Raw genomic sequence first — 20,266 nt, 5'->3', positions numbered from 1 at the left:
CAAGAGCAAAGACGAAACGAGACTCGCAGCATGCAGGCCGTGTCAGTCGGTGAAACAAAAGGCCAATTTGACAACTCGGTGACTTACCAAACAGTCCATCTCGCAGCGGGGATATGGCCACGTAGATGCTGGCATTGGCGGCAAACAGTGGCACTGCGACAGTGTCCACCCATCCACGTCCATCTCCACTCACCCGGTGGGTCTGCAATGGCGGATGGCGAAAGGCGAAAGGCGAAAGGGGGTTCATTAGGAGATTGGCACGACTCACTGCCATCCAACTCACCTCGATGCACTGGAACGAAGGAGCCTTGCACACACTGACCACCGAGATGTTCTGCGGACGATTGAGCCACACCACTGCGATCTTCGAGTGACTCACCCAGCTGGCGCTGCTGAAGTAGTGATCTCTGTGGGTCATAATAATTTAAAAAATGCAAAAACATTTGTTGAATCATTTATGCAAATATACCAACATTAATATATTTACAAAGAGCAAACAAACTTACTCATTAGCTATTATTTGCGGAGGATGCAGGTCTGTGATGTGAACTTTCAGCGGATCCTTCAGGTCAGCCACTCGTAGAGTTACCGTGGGATTCTGTGTGCCTGGCTTGGGATAGCTGTCACAATGGGGAAACAAAATAAAATGAATTAGGAGTTAAAGCTATAATCCCATTTCCTATTTCCAGAAGACGACCCAAGCACCCAAATGAGACATCAACCTTTCCATATCCGTTCTAGCAATTTATCAAACCCAATTGACAGGGGATCAACCTCCAAGCGTCACAGCTTGCCTAGACACCCCAAAAGGTGTTTTGTCTTACGCATAGCGACCAATTCTAACGCCCCAACTATCAGCATACCCGAATCGCAGTTGGAAAGGGTAGTTGGCAGCCCGAAAAAGGATGAAGCCAGTGCCCAAATCCACCTGTGAAAAGGTTTCGCCACTGTCACTTCATGAATTTTAAGCGTGGCACTAGGAGCCCATTAGATGTTACGATGTTACGAGGGGCACGACAACGATGGGGCATCATTAACACATAATCGAAAAGCGATTTGGCCAGAGCTCCGCACCTAATGGGGTCACGACTTACCGTAAGGACCTGATTTCCGGATACAGGCTGGCATGCGGATTGCTGCCGCTGGCCCCTCCTGCACTCCCGCTTCCCGATCCTCCAGCGCCGACTGCCGCTGCAGCTGCTGCCTCTCCGCCGGACGGACCCGTCGTGCCGTACCAGGCGAAGTGCTGCTCCTGGACGTGCGTGTCGTTGAAGGTGGCGTACAGCATCAGTTGGCCGTTGTCGGACATCCAAATCGCATTATTTGCACGAAGCAACTCCTCTGCAAAGTGCAAATCAGAACGGAAAATGGAAAAAATGCAAGTAATGCAGGAATTTTCTCATTGTAAAAAAGCCTTTAGTCTTTTGCACTTTACTGCCACCAATATGGCAGCTTAGTAACGTTAAACAACGGATAAGATGTGCATAATATCATGTACGTTTTCAGGTGATTTCACTCAAGATTTGCGTGGCTTCTGGGGCTGATATGATTGTTCCTGATTATCCTTACAAATAAATCCTTCTCCACACAACAGATATAACGTGCGAATGCCACTCACCTTCGTAGAGCCAATCGGGTATGCCGTTGTACACCACTCCGGGCACACCATCGTGGGTAATCCGATGCACGGACGCACTGCGGACCTCCTCCCGGTAATAGATATCGTAGCTCTGGACCCAGACAAGTGCGTTTCCAGCTGGCGTAAATTGCGCGTAGTGCAGATAGGGCCATTCATCCTGGTGCGGACTGTGGCGCAGCTTGATGCTCTCGCTGTCGGGGATTAGGGGCACAGTGCTAAAAGTGTGCAGGACTGTGCAACTAAGCCGGAACTCGAACTCACCTGGTCTGAATGTCGTAGAGCGTGTACTGCGCCAAGTACGAGTGCCGGAATAGTTTCACAACATTCTGGGCCAGGAGCAGATAGCGCTTGTCCGCCGATATGGTGAAATGGTAGGGTGAAAGGGTTTTCTGTGGGGCAAACGGATCCGTGAGTGGTTGCAAATTATGCGAAATACTGTGGAGGGGCCACAGTATTGCCACCGCCAAAGCGACCGTACACATTGCGTATACGCAATTTTAATTAAAATTTTAATGGTCTTTGCTGATTTGCACGCAAAATGGCGGAAGTTTGGCTTGGTGGCTGGTGGGAAAATTTTGGAAATTTGCGGCATTGTTTACGGCTCTGGCTGCCGAAATGGTTGCCAACGAGTTTGCCGCCCTTAATTTGCCTGGGAAAACAATCTGAAAATTATTCTCAGCAGATCAACTTAATCAAGAGCCAAGTTGGTGTCGAGTATTTTGCTATTCATTGCACATTTCGTGTTTGAGTTGATGGCAAAGTAAGTTTATGCCATATCCTTAGCCTAACTATGAATATGTATTGCCATTATGCCGTTGCGACTGCTCACTCGAGTTTCTTTGGATTCGGCTGCACATTAATTATTTCCCACTCAAATGTTTCACTTGGCAACTGTTGACTTGCAGTGGCTGCACTTGTTGCACTCACTGTCTGCAATTTTGGGCCCTCGAGGCACTCAGAATGTTCGTTTGCCAAGTTGGCAAGGAAAAGCTTCTGCTTACCGCCCTTTTGCCCCCCTTTCCGCCCATCCCTTCGACTGGCATTCATTTTCCTTTCCTTCAGTTTTGCCTTATTTGTTTGTTTTTCAATTCCATTCGCGCATTATTCATTAGAAAGCGTTTTACCACCCGCGATGTCCCCGCACTTTTCCACATGTGTGTGTTTACCCAGTCATTGACATAAAAATCTTTTTGCCTTTTATCGCTATCGCTGTATTGGGGCGAAAGTCGCCGCACTCGGTTAACGATAACTTGGCCCATTTGTTTCGCCCACATTTGTGCGCGGCATAATATCAGTTAACATTGCCAAGTCGAGTGTGTACACTTGAGATATCTGCCTTGAGGCCGCCCCCTGCCAACTAACTATACTTTCTAGGACTCCGACAACTTCCCTGGTCGTAAATAAGATTGGGCAAATATTTATTCAGCTCGTAGAGATAAGCAATAAGCAAACAAACAGTCCAGAAGGGGGCACGGAATTCAACGAAATGTACTTACAAATGTCACATTGGACATGAGGACACGTTCCGAGCGATTGGCTGCATTCAGCAGACAGATGCGACCCAAATGGTCCTGGTACAGGAACTCCTCGCCTGCAAAAAAGAACGAAATGAAAGCGGAAATTAAAAGCGATTTGCCACATGGCACTGCCACCGAGTGGCACTCATCGCATACACGCAGAGAAAGTACCTAATAATCTGATAAAATGAGCACACAACTGATGCGTACATATATCAATTTGATACTAAATCCACTTGCGCCCAAAAGTATGCAATGAACGGGTAACGTTCTTTTCCACTTTGCTGTTGCATACTTTTAAGCACCTGTGCTGGGGATTTTCAGCAAAGTGTAGCACTCACCATCGATCCAGCTGGCGTTGGAGTGCTGCGGCACGAAGAGGCCATCGACAATGTCCTGCAGCTTGATGCGCTGCCCCTTGACCCGCGGTCCCTCATCGGGGGGCGTGAGCAGCACCTTTTTTGATAAATGTAGAAATTTTATATGTTGTCTTCTGCACACTCACACAGACAAACAGTCAGGCAGGCACACGTGAACAATACACACACACAACATCAACAGCAACAGCAACAACGAATGGTGGGAAAAATGTTCGGTTTGGTGGTGTGGGGGGGTTAAATTTATCAGGCAGCCACAAAATTGCAAAAAAGTAAACAAACAGACAAAAGACAAAAATGAGCGTAACGTATTTACACAAAAATTTATCGCATTTTTTTTTCTTATATACATAAGTACATACATATAAATATACACATAAATATTAATGGTCGCTTTAGTTTTCTTTTTTTTATTTAGCATTGTTGAAATATTTACGCAGCAGCCCAAAAGCAGGCCACAAAAAATATGGTTGGTGAACGACACAGTTTTGCCAATTAAAAGAGAAAACTTTTACCATCGAATAACGCATGAGGATTTGTATTTCGTGTGGAGATTTTAAATTGGGCAGAGTAACAGTTTACAATTAAACAAAACTGTGGAGGACCCAAATGAAATTCGCATTGTGGTGTTTAGTTTCAGCGAGGCTTGCCATTTGTTCATTAGCGATATGACAGTTTGAATACTCTTGCTAATCGACCCGTATTTTGGGGACTTATGAAAATAATTGCATTACTTTTTGTAGAGATGTCACTGTACCCATTCCAAAATGGACGTGTCTTTTAGTTAGGCAAAGTGCTTTTAGCAGAGTGTTTAGCAATCGCTGTTGGAAAGTGGATTTCGTGTTGGTGTTTTCGTGTGGGTGAAGTAGATGTGCTTTTGTTTTGACAGTATTTTGGTTATTGCTTTGGGCCTATTTTCGAAAACAAACGTAAATGCATTGTGCGTTTGTTGAATCAATTTCGGGATTTCGGGTAAGTGATTGTCCATGGGAGCCACGAGCCACCCAAATTAGAAATTCATTTAATTGTCCATAAATATATTCGCAACACCGATTTCGACAATTAAGCCGCCCAGTTGGTGCCTAATTATATCGCCAGGGACAGTAACCAAACATCATGCTGTACTATTTGTGGTCGGCCTTTGGGCCAAGTGTTGAACTCAGACTTACCACCGATGTAACAATCAGGGCCAAGACAATGATGATGACCAGCAGCGCGATGAGGATTCCGCGCCAGTTCCGTTGGTTGGGATTGCTGGAGACCAACTGTGGGAAATCAGAAGAAAATAGTCAGAAATAGCTGCGAAACATTAAGCAAATTAATTGGTAAACGCTGGAATGCAAATGCTGCACATAAAGAGCACGTGCGACTCATTAGACCGAAAGTTATGAAGGCCATAATAAACCGGTCAGAACCGCAAATAATTGGTTGGCCAAGATGCAATTAGTAAACTGATGATACAGTTTTTCCCTCACAAACGCTTTTCCTTCCAATTTATGCCTGCTCTTACACAAACAGACACAGTCCCCATATTGCGAGCATGTTCAACACAGACCCGGCCAAAACCGCTTGGAAATCAAGGCTTAATGCATATTTAATGTTGTCAGGCAACAAAGGAAAACAGAAACCCCAAATTAAACACGACAAAAACTTAACTCACGCAGCCCGCACAAGTTGATACCGATTTTTACGAGCGGTTGGGGTTTTTGTCTGCAACTCTGCATGATTTCCTGCCATTCAGTTCATCATGTCGCACATATAACTACATTCCCGCTTAGCCGAATAATTAATTAAGGGCTCATAAAACTACGCTCCTCGCAAGATAATAAAGAAATGACAATGTATTAATCAAGAGTTGCGTGCCAGAATGCCTGGACTTAGCTAACTAATTGGGCAGAAATATAAGTTGGATTTTATTATTTAAGCTGAGTTTTTAATGGAATGCTTGGGATTCTTAACTATGGCATACTTCAATGACAAAAAATCACAGACAAGTGGGCATACCTAATCGATTTTCTGCTTATCAGGGCTGCTCTTAAAATCGCATAAATATGTTCAACCAGCAAGGCTTCCCTTTTGGCCATTAGTGCAGGCAGGTGAATCGCGGTTCTTAATTAATAACACGTCGCACATACAAATGGGGGACAAATTGAGGGGGAACACGTGTACCTGGCACACGCATCCTTGCCAGCATGTTTATTTATAAGGGGTCCGATCCCCAATGCATATATATGTGCGGCTCCACTCCGGATTCGAATCGTAACCCAGCAGTATTTATGACTTAACCCGGAGTTGCGCCGCAAATAAGGCGAAAAGAACGTAAACCAAACTATCAAACAACAATAGAGAGCTCAAGCTTTGGGAACTTTCGTTAAACTTTATTTCAACGCTTCAGTGCTTGAAAATATTTTCGTGAAAGCAATCATAATAATAATAATAATCTTTGTTGGGGGAGGCGCACGCGTCGTATACTTAATGTGTCCTAATTGAATTGCATTTATTCCCGCCAGGAGGGTCAAGTAATAGAGTCCTCAGGACACTGTCTTGGCACACAGCAGAGCTCAAAACACTCATCTTGATTGCCATGGAGGAAGATGCGTACACACAAGCTTAAGAAAATATGCAAAAATACGACCATAAATGAAATTTAAACACTCAACTTGATGAGTTGCTGTTAACGCTAAAGAAATTAAAAATAATGACAGTAATCAATTTGAACAAAGGCCGTTGCTGCCGCACAATTCAATGAGTTTACTTCTGACGTTCCAAGTTAATGGTGGAATTTGAAGGATACCAAGGATGAACGGAGCACATGAGCTGCGTATCCTGTTAATTTCCATCCATTTTTAATGCCTCGCCATTAGGCATCACTCAAAGACCAAAAATGGTTCTTCTAGACAGAGAAAAGTAAGGTTGTGGAAAATTAGTTGACTGCAAATTAGGTGCCTTTTTTAGTCTCTTTAGCTAATAAATTTGTTTACTAATAGCTGCTTACATTAAGTAAAATTCAAATTTAGCAGTTCAAACGTTTAAATTTCCTATAAATTCCATGCGGCATAATAAATATAATAAATCAGTAAATGTAAACCATAAATAAACAAACTTTACCCCCGAGCTGCAATAAATAAATTCGAAGGCCGTTTGTTTTATGCGTTTTTCGCAGGCATTGTAAACTATGCAGTCCAAATGGAAAAATATTGTATCCAAATTCCACACAATGCGACACTCGATGCATGAAAGTGAAATGCACGACCGGAAATCGTAATGCAAATGGATTGCGTTTTAAGTGCACGGAAAAACTGAAAAACAAAAAACAAAAAAGCGGACGCCAGAGTAAACCTCCTTCACCGTTTAATGATGTTTGCTCGCAGGATTTTCATTTCTGCTGACTTTTGATTACCATGGGATTTTGGATCAGCATTGTTATCATTCCATCTTCACTGTGTCCGCAAACAGAAAAAGCCAGTTTTCCCACCGCACAAAGCTCAGAGTGTGCGGCTTGATTAAATTCTCCGGTTACCTGTGATTCAGTCCACTCGGTATCCGAACTGCTGAAATATTCCTTTTCAGGCATCGTTCAGAGTTTAAGTTTAAGCTGGAAAACTTAGCCGGACCGAGCTTAAAAGCAGAGAATAACCAAATTAAGTCCTGCACCCACTCTCCATCTCCCTGCCGCGCCCCACCTGCGTTCACCGCCCACTTTCACTTGCGCCACTTTCCCCAAGCCGTCCAGGGGGCAGAGATAATGCGAATGGCCAAACACCCACACCCACAGCCACACCCACTCCCCCACCCCCACTCACTCACACACACACACACACATAAGCACCTACAATCCCGGGCAGAGCATTAGCCGCCTTTTGCGGTTGAGCTGGGCAAACTCGGGCTGCTCCTCGAGTGCAGAAAGTTGAAGGAGCCAGCTGTTTGGGAGGGGGGTGAGGGAGGTAGGAGGAGGGGTGGATTCTAGGAGGTGGGGGGTGGAGGGACGATGGTGCTGGAGAGCCGTCAGTTATTTGCATAAGTTGTCATAGTTATTAAGCTCTGAGCGCTAAAATTCTTTCCTGCATACTTTTAAGCGCATTAAAAATAGATGCCAGCTATAGTATTTGTCGAACGAAAGGGGAAAATGAGCTTGTTGAGCTTGGCCGTGGGAAAATGGGAGAAAGGCGGTGGGGCGTGGCCAGTGGGCACATCCCGCTGGCAGTGAAAGTGTCGTTTTCAATTAACTTTCGAGTTGGCTCAAGAGCGCTGGAGATGGCCCAGTTAATCGCATTAGAAACCATCTGTTTGACACTGAAGAAGAAGGTCGGCTACGAAGGTCTTCCAATATGGATTTCAGGTTATTCCATTTTGAAATTGAATTCGGACTAGCAATTATGGGAAATAATAGGGATTTTGGCTTAACGAAATTGGGTTTTCGCAGCCTAAGTCGAAACTAAAAATACTTTTTTAATTTAATGTACGCTAAAAATAGATAAAATCTTTTACATAAATCATTTCGATAAATTATATCTAGAGACATATAGAAACCGAAAGGATAAATACGTAAAAATGTAATAAATAGATTTATTTATTAAAAGGGACTTTTAAGCTGATGGTTACTATGCAGGCTATTTTTACTATACGTGGCTAAAACTGAAGATCCATAGTGTGCATTCAAATTTGAGCTGACCTCCAACCTTTGCCGAATAAAAGTTTATCTAGCACTGTTTGCTTTTCACTCAAAGTCAATGTGTGCAAAACTTCTGAGCCAATGAATGCTGACTTATTGCATTTTTCGCTAGATCCTTCCTTTCCACGTTCGTGGGTATTGGAAACCTTGGAGGTCCTGTGCCTCCTGCGAGCGCATCACCTGAGGCCACATTCCGCTCAAACGATATTGCCCTTCGCATTGGGAGGGCGACATTAGTAAGCAATCTTTATGGCCCGCTGCCTTCCTGCCAAACATGAAATCCATAAACAGTCCTTCGGCGTTCGCGGGCGATTGTGGAAATGAAAAGGATGCAGCAACACCATGGTGCATCCTTGCACGCTACTTGCACTGGGCTACTGCTACTGCGGCTGTGTTGTGTCCTTAAGGGCGGGTATGTGTGTGTGTGGGTGTAAGTGTGCCTGTCTGTGTCTGGCTTTCCGGCATGCCAGCCCCATTGTCTACCTCCGATTCCTGCCCACCTGTCCGTCCACCCGCCGCCCATCGCGTTTGGCGCTGTTGTCAACAGCAGTTTAGCTCAAGGCCATAACGGCATAACATTTGCTATATCTGTCACGTGGTTCCCCATTTCCCCATCTCCCCAGTTCTTTGGTTCCTTGGCACACAGGGTTTTCCCCCATGTCAACACATACTTGAGCTTCCATTACACTGCCATGATTGCTTATTTTTCTGTACTCTCCTTTTCCGATCTGCGCCGGCAGGTGGCGCGCCTGTCGGCGGTCGTTAAGTTGCCTGAATTTGTCAAAATAAAATGTAATATGCCATCGCTGACACAATTGAATGCGAGCCGAGGTGCACTGCCTGACTTTGGATGGTTGTTCAAGCAAGAGTGATTATTTTCCACCATTTCACCCCAGGCAGTTTCAATTTTATGATTTTAAGGTTGACTTAACTTGATTTATTCGCAAGTAAACACTTCCTGAGACTTGGTAAGGAAGAAAAATAAATTATGAAGGGAATAGGTTTTCACACTTTCCTATTTATTTCCCACTGTTCATTAAAATAGAATTTTTAAGCCGCCGTAAAGGTGATGTGCTACTTCGTTCTTAAATTTAAGCTACTCTTAAACTTTTTCAACCACACAAACCTACGAAGTAAGATCCTCTTAAATCGTAGCCACAAATGAATATGTACTATATTAAGCGCATTACATACTTGAGCTGCAAAGGAAACCCTGAAATTAATCACATATATAGCAAATATTGACTCTAGCTCTTGAAGGCCCTTGCAACTGCACAGCAACACCTGTCAGCCGAAATTAGCATAGTCAAAACAGTTAATATAGACGAAGTGCACTGGCCAATTCGATTGCTACCAAAATATATGGCCAGCACTGTGGGCTGCCAAAGGCACACCGATGCGTCGATGGGTGGAAATCGAAGTGGAAATTCCGGCTAATTGATTTCCGCTCGAATGGCTGATTGCCATTGCGACTGGCTGTTTATCCAGGCAGCGATTGACACTCCCACTTGGGCGGGAAAACTTCACCCTTGACGACTTGGTATGCGGAGCACACACGCAGTCAGAGTCACGGACACGGGGTGCATGGCTAATTCAATTTCGAAATTGTAGTCAGCTCTGTCAGCGTTTTGCATTTGAATAACATGCGGAATTTATTTCAATTAGCATCGCAGCCACAGAGTTGATGCCACGGCGCCGCAAAGAATCCAGCCAAGCGGCAAGAGCTGACCATCAAAGTCCGGAAAAGGCGGAAAAGCGAAAGTGGATTGAGCATAGTGGAAAAGTCGGGAGGAAACTCAAGTAGTCGGCGAACTTTGCTGCCTCCACAAAGTACTTCTCAAAGTTGAAATCAGAGTGGGTAGTGACTGAAGTAACGATGTAAGTGCTAAGTCAGCTCGTCGCACAAGTGGAGCTAATAATAAATTCAATCGCAGAAGGTAATCTCTGGATAAGCCAATCAAGGATTTCCCCGAGTTTATGTATTTAAGTTATGTAAATTTAGGTATTTTAAGTAAAAATATTGCGGTCCATTAATTTATAGCAGCTAATGAATGACATTTCATCTTTATTTATTAAAACAAATTGTGCACTTTTTATTCAACATCAAACTGATTAACCTGTTTAAGCGCGCATATATGCATAGCTAATTATAGCCAATTTCACGATGTGGTAAATATTATCATTTTATAAAAAGAGAGAATAATGAGCACTTTGTGTTTTACATTTAGTTACGCTTTTTCACTACATAAATTACCGAAAATACTTCTAGAGACGCAGTTGCACTGCCTTCGAGGCAAATTCAAATTAAATTGCCATATTTACATAAATGTGTCGTAATGACGCTAGAGATCCACAACTTTAAAGTGAGTTAATTAGATTGCATAACAATAACCCTTACATTCTGCTTACGTCAGCTAGCCAACTTTACAACTTTCTAATACCAAACCATCGTTATGTATTCTCCTGGCGCTTTTCCATTTTCTCCGCCATTAAACAATTTGAAATTTTAATCCCAACCAGAAGTTTGGGTTTCCTTGACTTGCGAATGTGCACCACGAATTCCGGAAGCACGGGATGTGAAAAATGGATGAAAACCAAATCGGCACACGCGCACACACGTTCCGGGAAATATTTGTTTTTTAAAATTAATTATGCCTAATTATATTTGGGCTCAAAACATATTCTGTTCCCTGCCTTCCGCCGCCTGCTGGCTGCGTACGCAAAAAGTGTAACAAAAGAAATTACCTCATCATCGTAATTATCCTGCTCCGGCATGACTCGATGTTTGTGGGCTTACGGCGATGGATTTAGCGGAAGTCCGATGGGTGGTAGCTGGTGGGTGGTGTTTGGTTTTTAGGAGGTTGGTATTCGGTGTTTGGTTGACAAATTAAAGAAGCCGCCGGCTGTTGTCTCTGTTGTCCGCTGGCTTTATGCTTGCTAGACTGCTAATCGAATCTATCAGTTTCCCCGGCGATAAATTGCGAGCTCTGCCAATTTGTCTAGTTCTGAAAATCAACTCGCTGCGTCCGCCTTGGGCGTCTTGTGGGGCTCGAGATAACTGGAGTTACTACCCATGGCTACCATGCCTTCGCGAATTACTCTGGAGCTCGTCCTTGACTTGTGCCAGATGTCCTTCCGCCTTCCGCCTGCCGTTGGCCAACCCAAGTTTCACTCTGCTGTTTGTTGTTGCTAATTATGGCAGGGCGTTGTTTTTTCGGCGTTTGGCGTTTGACTTAGGAACTCGCAATGCGCTTTTGCTGTTGGCTTTTCCCGCTCGCCGCGTCTGTTTCCTCCTAATGAGCGTGCATTTTCAGTTTTCCCAGCTGCAGCCAGCCCAGTTCATCCTTTGTCTCGTTGGTGTAATTGTAGTCGCAGGCGTTGGTGTAGTTGTTGTTGTTGGTGTGTCCGTTGTTGAGACACTAATGATGCAGCATACTTTTAGGCCAAGCGCTAAATTGGAATAGAGTGGGTTTTGGAGTGGGAAGAAAAAACACACACGATATTTTAAAATGCAGTTCTTGCTTAAACATTTTCTTGTTGCTCTGGTGTTGCTGTTCTTGGTTGTTGGTTGTTGTTGCTGTTCATGTGCACTGTGTGTTGTTGTTAGTGCCAATTTGTTGTGTTGTGCTTTTAGCCTTCGCAGTGTGTGTGTGTGTGTGTGTGTGTTAGGGGTTATATAACATGACACATGCTGCATTCTTTGTGTGCTTGTGTGTGTTGCGCTTTGCTGGCATTTGAATGTGGGTTAAGTAGTCTAGTGCTTAAATATTTGCATAAACAAAGGCCGCTGCCCAAAAGCAGGCAATGTTAGTTCCAATTACATGTAGTGCAACTATGTTTCCAGTCTTGTACTTTTCGATTGGGGGGTAGAAACATGCAGGTAACCCCAAATAACTAATCTGTTTATTATGCAAAATGTCGCTGGCGGTTGCCACACTTTAAACACGACTGCGTTGTTTTATGCAAATTGAATCCATGGGGCGGGGTGCGATGGTTGTGGGCAGTGTTAATAGCATTACATTTTCCATTTAAGTTATGGCAAGTTTTTCTTCGCTCCTTCTCTTCTTTCTTGGTACCATTTACGAGTGGCTTATTATGCTAAATGCATGCACAGTTAACAATGACTACAGGGTATGTGGTGTTGTGGAGAGACATTCATAGTTGGGTGGAAATCGTGCTAAAGTAAGTTTCATTGATTCGTGGTGTTAATGAGGACTTCAAATCGTATGGTTCGTATTAAATAATCCTAAAGACTACGGAAATGATTCAGTTTAAGTTAAAATAATAGGTGATAAGGGATTTTCTGCTGCTTCAATCACAATCCCCATAATCCAACGGCTACCAAAGCTATTTTCTATATGTATACCATAATTACCCTGAATGTCAGCTTTATAGCTCCACGGCATGAGGAAGACAAACGACAACACACCACAAGTGAAAGCAACATACATATTCCTGTTGGAAAAGCGTTCAATCTTGTTCGTCGCCCCAAGAGAAGCTTTGGCTTAAATAGCCAATGACACACAAATAATCTACAATAGACCCATGAGGGGCTAGGGTGTTTATCATTCGCCTGAGTCATCTTTAGGGAGCATTCACTGTGCACTCCGCCTCCGCGAAGCGCATTACAATGCATAAACTGGTCATTGTGGGGTTTGTCCTCGTCTTTCACCTTAACCGACAAGCACAACTATAAATTTAAGCAAAATGTATGAAAGAAAACAAAATCCTCGACCTAAACGTCACTTTTGGGAACAATGGAAATGTTTGCTATATGTATGTAGCTGCTAACATAAATTTCATTAATTTTTACGTAGCCAAATTGTTTGGGACTTTTGTTAGGTTTTTTTTGCTGTACTGTTTTGTATTATTTCCTACGCAGCCAAGCGGTATATGGTATTGTTTTCATAAAAATGATTTTCATTTTTACCTCGAACAATGTACCATTGAAATACTCCTCGCAGCCAAGTAAAACAAAACAGTTTGCATATTTGTGGAACGACGCAGTTGGCTAACGAGGAACTTCTGATGACCAAGGGAGTATCATTAACGGATCATATTAAAGATACCAGGAACCAAATAAGAATATTCGTAGAATAATTAAATCGGTTCTACAAGGAACTACTTTGACGCTAGATAAAACTGTTCAAAAATCGTCAAAATTACTAGAACAAACAATTCTTTTAGCAAAGTTAATAGTTGCTGTTAAATTTATTATGCAACTTTTTATGGAAAATGCTGTGCTTGGAAAATTCCCCTTCACTCTGGTGCGTATTTTCCATTTTGATACTTTGAAAAGTTTTTTTTAGCTTTCCCTGCAACTTGGTTTCATGTGTTTTGTTATCAACATGTTGACATTCACTCGAGTGGGCGACTCCATTGCCCAACCCACTTTTATTGTTCTATCTCGGTCGGCGGACGACTTCCGGCATGATGCAACCGTGCGTAAGTCACATCCGGTTGAAGGACGAGTGCCGCTTCATAAAGTGCCGCGCACACACTGTCACAGGCACTCGAATGTGTATCATTCTACTGGCGTTTTGCAGAAATTCTAAATTTATTGCTTCAATGAAGCGACAAAACATCGTGCAGCCAACTATTCTATATATTCGTGCAATATGAATTGTTGATTATTTTAAAAGAAACCCCCGCGTCAAAAGTATACGTGTGCATGGTTGAAGGGAAAAATCAATTGCAGCTGCTGCAAACGTGTTTCAGCTGGCCAATTTGAGAGGACACTTTTGTGGCTTTTGCCGTCGCTTTCCCACGTGCCACTTATCGGTTGGCCCACGGCCCATGTTGCACGTATAGTGCGGCCGTAAACGTTTTTAGCAACTGTCTGACTAGGTCGGCCATTAGGTCTCATTAGTGGTCGGTTCAGTGCCTCTTGGCAGCCAGGATAGGTGGATTGAAGGGTAAAAGTCATGTGCCTCTTTAAAGCTGCAACTGCTGTTTAAAATAATGCACAAATGGAATACACAACTATCTGTTCTTATTCAATATAAATGTATATACTTTGTATAGGGAGGGAAAGAAACTAATGCAATCAGACATGTGTAATCGCGTAAACAAATGATCGACTACTCTATTTAGTTGCAGCCAGCTTTATTTGATTAATTTATGCTGTTGCCCCGCCCCGTTTGCCGCCCCCCATTTCAGCAGCACTTGCACAGCAAAATATTGCGTAGCATGAAATTAGGCTGGCATCATTAAACGGAACGGCAAACGGGGGCCACCCAGTGGGACACAAGTGGCAAGGCCAACTGCTCCACCGCCACTGCCACCTCCACCCCTTTTTGTTGACTATTGCGACGGCGACGAGGCTTGCACATTAGTTTTAATGCATGTTTCATGCGCCATTAGGCTTAATTAGTGGCATTCGCTTCCCCCCAGCGAGCTCAACTTAAATGGGTTTCAATGTTGCTGCAGAGGTCAAGGGTTGGGGGTTGGCAGTGGGCGGTTGGGGGTGGGATCTCAACCAGACTGCAATCTGCAGCCTGTAGACCTCCATTATGGCCCTTAACTCCGCTTCTGTGTCGCCATTAAGCCCAGCGGTCGCCGCCCCATTCATCAGCCGTTCATTTGGCTTTAAGCCCCGCACACGTACGCTGCAGAAAAATGAAGATTTAATTAAGAAAAATAATAAATGCTTTCGGCCATGGACGGCGGAATGAAGGCCTGAAGCGGCTTTAAGCTGAAACAAACAAATTGTCTCTTATGGCCCGGCATGAGCCTTTCGGCCTTGGCTGAAACGAGATTTCCATCTCGACAGCCAACTCAGCTCCCTTTTGAATTTTGCCAGCAACAATGTAGTGACTACCAAATTTAGATGCCTGCCTCTGGCCAACAGCATTTGAACATTTGATTTGTCTCGAGACTGAAGTGCTCTTTAGGCAGTGATGCGTATATTTTTGGATGCCACAAAACTAAAAAAAATACATATTATTGGTTCGAGAAGACAACTCACAGCCAGCGTCGTGAAAAAATCCGCTTTACACGATACTTTTAGGTTATTGAATTGTTGGTTAATTTCCAGCTGATTTGGCCAGCATCGCTGTTGATTTCAGATACTTCCGCCGAATGGCGCCAACACTTTATGGCCAGCACAGAAAGCGGTGGCTTATAGGCCATAAACAGGCTAGTCGCCTGGCCATTGGAGCGAACAAAATGCTCGACATGTTTGCCCAGACAGCAACAGAAACTCTGGGCGAGAATGGGAATAAATTTGGGCAAAGACAGCTGAAAGTGGCTGGCTCCCAGAAACGAGACTAGTTAACTTGGATGGAAACTGAGGATGGGGCTGAGGATTGGTGAATTGTAGAGCGGGGCATGAAAGCCAAATTACGAGGGAAGTCGGCCAAAGTAAATAAACAAATAAAGCCGACGACAAATGACAAGGAATAAGAGACAAGTTCATGTCCATGTCACTGTCTCCTCGTTTCAATTCGTTTCATTTTGGCTGGTTCCGTGTTTGCTTTATTTCGATTTTTCTTCTTTGGGGCAATTTCACTGCAAATTTATGGCCCACATTTCCTAAGAACATTTTTCACCTTGTAAAAGTCAAGACCGCGAAAAAAAAAACAAAATTACATAAAAGCTTGAGAGAAGAAGCCAAATTTCCAGCGAGCGCGTTCAAAAAATTATCAAAACAAGCACGACCGCCTCGAAATTGTAAAAATCGGCATGAAAATATTCAACAATAATAAACAGGCTCAAAAATGTTTAAACATCTCTGAGAGAACTGGAGACAATGGAGGGAATTTCCGTATATATAAACGAATAAATAGGATGAGACAACATCGAAGCCAAAGTTATTCGAGATTCATAAACAAAGTGCTATTGTTCGATTTCAGATAAGGTAGGAATTGAATAACAAATATATGTGGTGTGTTATTACTAAAGTGCTGATGACCTATTGGGAGTAAGCGATCGAAAGGTCAGTTCAATGTTCCCCGAATTAACTTCACGCATTTATTCTAATTTATTCGAAATTTGTTTTCTTCAATTGAGAGATTTACTACAGAGAAACGGGCTCGGGTAAATATATTTGTTTTCATAGTAATCAATAGGTCAATTTTATAGGTTTTAAATAAATAAAGGGTGGAATTGTTTAAATTATATTTAAACAAGACTGAAAGTCTACTTGAGCACTGCAATTAAATGGATAAAGCACCTGGAATTCTACTTTTGTTTTTATAATATTAGACCTTTACTTATATTTTACAGATATCGATTTTTAGAGACTCTGTTTATATATCCATATCCACCTTGGCAATATATTCCAGAACATTACCCCTACCACAGCCCACGTAAGAAAAATAACTATAAATAACATGGAAATGTTTTGATTATTGCGGCAAAAAGCTTTTAATGTACAACCTGTCGTATACACAATATTTTACGCTAAGCCAACAAACAAAGCCAAAGAATTGTGAGACTGCAACAAATGCAAAGATTTTCCCATCGCTCGACTGTCTGCTGGTGTCAGGCGAAAGCTGAAAATGATTTTAGCACATTTTCTGAGGTCAGTCAAAAGACGACCTCTCCTCTGACAGATTGACAGATATCAGAGGTATTCAAGTGCCTTGGAGATCTGAAGAAATTTTTATAAAGGCGAACCGCTTGGGTATTCAATTCCTTCATACATTTTTCAATTTTCCTGGTAAAAACCCGACAATAACCAAGTCTTTCAATTAAATAGCTCTATTTATTTATGCGGGCACCCTCTGTGTGAGGCACATTAATTAAAATGGAAAACCAGAAGCAAATTATTTATGGCATAATTGAAAATCGTTTTCACAAAAGTAAGAAAGACTGGAAAATAAACAAGTGCAAATTAACCACTGTGCTTAATACACTACATTACACATAAACTAACTAAGGGTATTTACGTCTAAATATTTTATATCTGCAAACAGACCTAAAAATTAAATGCAAAAGTAATTACCTTTCCTGGTAATTTTCATCATTTTTATAGAGCAAACGATGAGAAAACTATAATAAACCGATCCAACTGATGTTAATAACTTAATCAAGCATTCTCATGTGTATAAACACGAATATAATTTTGATTTCAATTGAAAATACGCCATTAGTTCGCTATTCAAGAATTCAATTTCAATCGAACGAAGATGCTCCGCTGATTGATGTTTATGGAGCGTAATTTGTTCTGCCCGCTCGAAAGAATCTTACATGTGCAGATACGTACATACATATACGTGTATATCGAAAGTCCGCACGAGGTGAGTCAGATTGATGGCCGGCAGTTGAGTAATGGTCGCAGATAAATGTCCAAATTCAAAGTGTTTAAAGAATAATGCCAAAGCGATAAGACAACAAAGGATTTGTATATGCGATTATACAATAAAGCTATCGCTTAAAAACGTAAAATAAAAATTCTACTTTAATCATAAAACCAAATGTGTGGTCTTAAAGCTGTTTATTTTGATCATACCCATTGGCTTCTTAGAAGGCTGCAATATTAAAAAGCAATTTTAATTGGCCATAAATATGCTCTCCGTATCTATTCACCACTGTAAGTGGAAGTCCTTAGACTGCAATTGAGCCTGCTATAAATAGGCATTTATCGAACAGCCCGCATTTTGAAGGGTTCCACGGAATGCGACTAAATAAGCTGGCCACCAAAGCTCATTACAATCGGCAATTCAAGGGAATTGGAAAGACGCAGAGGTAAAATCGACAAACGAGAACTATTTGGAAAGGCTCTTTAGCAAATGGAATGCGGCAGGGAAAGTTTTGCAAACGTCCTTGCCACATGCGATGCAATGCCGTGCTGCAGGATCTGGTTTAATTCGGCACCGCAACCGAGCCGCATTGCAACCACCCACGGCATTCAGTCCGCCCACCGGCAGCCATAATTTTCAATTGCAATACCAATTGATGGATCATCGTTTTTTTTTTTTCCAATTTCTGCAGCTCATGTCTTATAAATTATTCATAGTTTTCGTTTCGAGTTGGTTTCAAATGACCGGAAAATTGCATTATAGACATACCAATGGCACAGAAAAGGTAGGAATGACAGGCGGTCAGGTCAGATGCTTTCCACTCGAACATGTCATTGGTGCATTAAGGTCACCCCAGCCATGTCAGTTGTGTCCTGTTCGTCCTGGCTCTCTCGCTGTCCTGCTGTCCTGCTGCTTGCTGTCCTGTATGCCATTGACCAGCGGCAACAAAACATAAAATATACATGCCATGGCCGCTCAGTACGGAAAAGTGTCAGGAAAACTGTTAAAAAGCGCTTCAGCAACTTTCACAATCAACAAACATGACAAAAACTGTATGTTCCCATGCTCCCATATCCCCATCCCCCACTGCCCCACAGCCCCACATCCCCATTGTCCGCAGCGCCCTCTGTGGAACCGAAAACAAAAACAAGTGTCAAACACAAACGCAAATACAACAAAAATGAAATGGCAAAAACTTGCTGCATAAGTTTGAAGGAGGGCAATGGGTGGGGCGACTAGTGGGTGTCCAGTTAGTAAGCACAAAATGCTGCTGGCTAAAAGAATAAACAATAGCCGAAATGTCCTGCACACAATAGCAGCAGCTTATGTGCTCTTCTGGGACAACTATTTCGTGTGTTTCTCTCAATAAAAGACTCTATATAATGCCTATATGTGCCCTATTCAGCTTAAATTGTGGGAATTACTATATATAGTCAGGCAAAGGATTTTTAATACTAGGACTTGATATAGTATTACGCACAATGTACAAGTGTGCTAAATTTTAATGAATATATTATACCATAGTTTATTTATTATAAACACTTATTCTAATCGAATTGCAGACATTTTAAGGCACCCAAGCAAACATGCAACTCATTCCTATGCCACCATTCCCTTACCAAGAAAGGGAAAAAAGGTGCTTTACAAGCCAACTATGATGCCCATTTACAGAGTATGACGAGAGATGAAATAGCTGCTGAAATGGAATTTTCACCGCATGGACATGAGTCAGCGGCAGGATGCATAGCATACGTTGAGGCGCAAATGACAATGGAAAGTGCTTTGTGCTCGTGTGTATATGTGAGTATATGTGTGTGTGGGGCCCTGCTGCGTGTGTGTGTGTGTGTGTGTGTGGTGCGAGACTTGCGTGAGTTAAACGCAAATAATGAAAGTGGATGGGCTGCAGCAAAGAGAGCGAAACGTGAGATGGAAGCAGTCAACAAGCGAGCGCAAAGTGAAAGTGGAAAGTGCACTCAACACGAGGTGCAGCAGTGTGTGTGTGAGCCCTGCCTCTCTGCATGTGTGTGTGTGTGTGAGCAGTACTTATGTTGCATGCTCTGGGGGAGCTCGCGCTTAAGATAAATAGCTGTGGGTGCCAGAAAAACAAATCTGAACACCGATTTCACTCCCTCCAGCTCCTTGAATTCTGCCCTTTTTTTTCTCGCAGGCGCAGCTCCCAAAACTGAAAATGGTGGCGAACTTTGCCGTAGAAGACGAGGTGAACTTTCGAAATTCTCCAAGCTTCTGGTCATAATTATGTTAATTAAGGCAAGGGAACGAAACGTTTTCCATATGCCAGGTAGCCGAGTAAATGAAGCACACCATTTAAATTTGAATTTAAGTAGCCCTTCCTTCCCATTTGCCTGTAGGATTTCACTTTCTCCTCGCCATTTCTTTTCACACGTGGATGGGGGCTCTTCACGTAGCTGGGCCACGTTTTTATTTGCATATCATTTAGTGTTCGTAACGACTGAGGAATGTTCCCTAAAAAAGAACAAAACGACCTAAGACAAACTACCTAACTTCGGTGTATAAGGGTGCACAGAGAAAAAACATAGTTACCCAATCAATTAAAAATATTTAATATTTTAACTTTATTACAGATCATAAAAAGAAATCGAACAAAAATTATGTAGTTAAGTAAAATTTAAAATATATTTCATCCGTACTAAAGCCCTAATGCAAACCCATTTTTCTGCTCAAAGGCTCCATTTGTTTTCAGTGGGTTGGGAAACTCAGTCAGCAATTTGCTTTAATATTAAATGGCTAACGAACCGTAAGAAATATGAACGTGTTATATAGTTTGATGCGAACGC

At 42.6% G+C, this 20,266-nt stretch overlaps 1 protein-coding gene across 2 annotated transcripts in view; it reads right to left on the bottom strand.

Moving 5' to 3' along the window:
* Positions 1-20,266, bottom strand: part of LOC6527068 (inactive dipeptidyl peptidase 10) — a 33,933-nt gene that overhangs the window by 7,293 nt on the left and 6,374 nt on the right. For both annotated transcript variants that reach the window (XM_015198123.2, XM_002088125.3), the window contains exons 2-11: positions 10,951-11,655; positions 4,703-4,798; positions 3,498-3,612; positions 3,136-3,230; positions 1,901-2,028; positions 1,619-1,830; positions 1,095-1,341; positions 507-620; positions 284-407; positions 88-202 (exon numbers count right to left, since the gene is read on the bottom strand). In XM_015198123.2, coding sequence (XP_015053609.1) covers positions 88-202; positions 284-407; positions 507-620; positions 1,095-1,341; positions 1,619-1,830; positions 1,901-2,028; positions 3,136-3,230; positions 3,498-3,612; positions 4,703-4,798; positions 10,951-10,980 — 1,276 coding nt within the window. In that variant the 5' untranslated portion in view covers positions 10,981-11,655. The remainder of the gene's footprint in view (positions 1-87; positions 203-283; positions 408-506; positions 621-1,094; positions 1,342-1,618; positions 1,831-1,900; positions 2,029-3,135; positions 3,231-3,497; positions 3,613-4,702; positions 4,799-10,950; positions 11,656-20,266) is intronic.

Source organism: Drosophila yakuba, chromosome 2L (genome assembly GCF_016746365.2).
Source record: "Drosophila yakuba strain Tai18E2 chromosome 2L, Prin_Dyak_Tai18E2_2.1, whole genome shotgun sequence".
In the NCBI taxonomy this organism is placed as follows: domain Eukaryota; kingdom Metazoa; phylum Arthropoda; class Insecta; order Diptera; family Drosophilidae; genus Drosophila; species Drosophila yakuba.
Note: the sequence above shows the minus strand (reverse complement) of the source record. Positions and strands in the feature narration are given on the sequence as shown.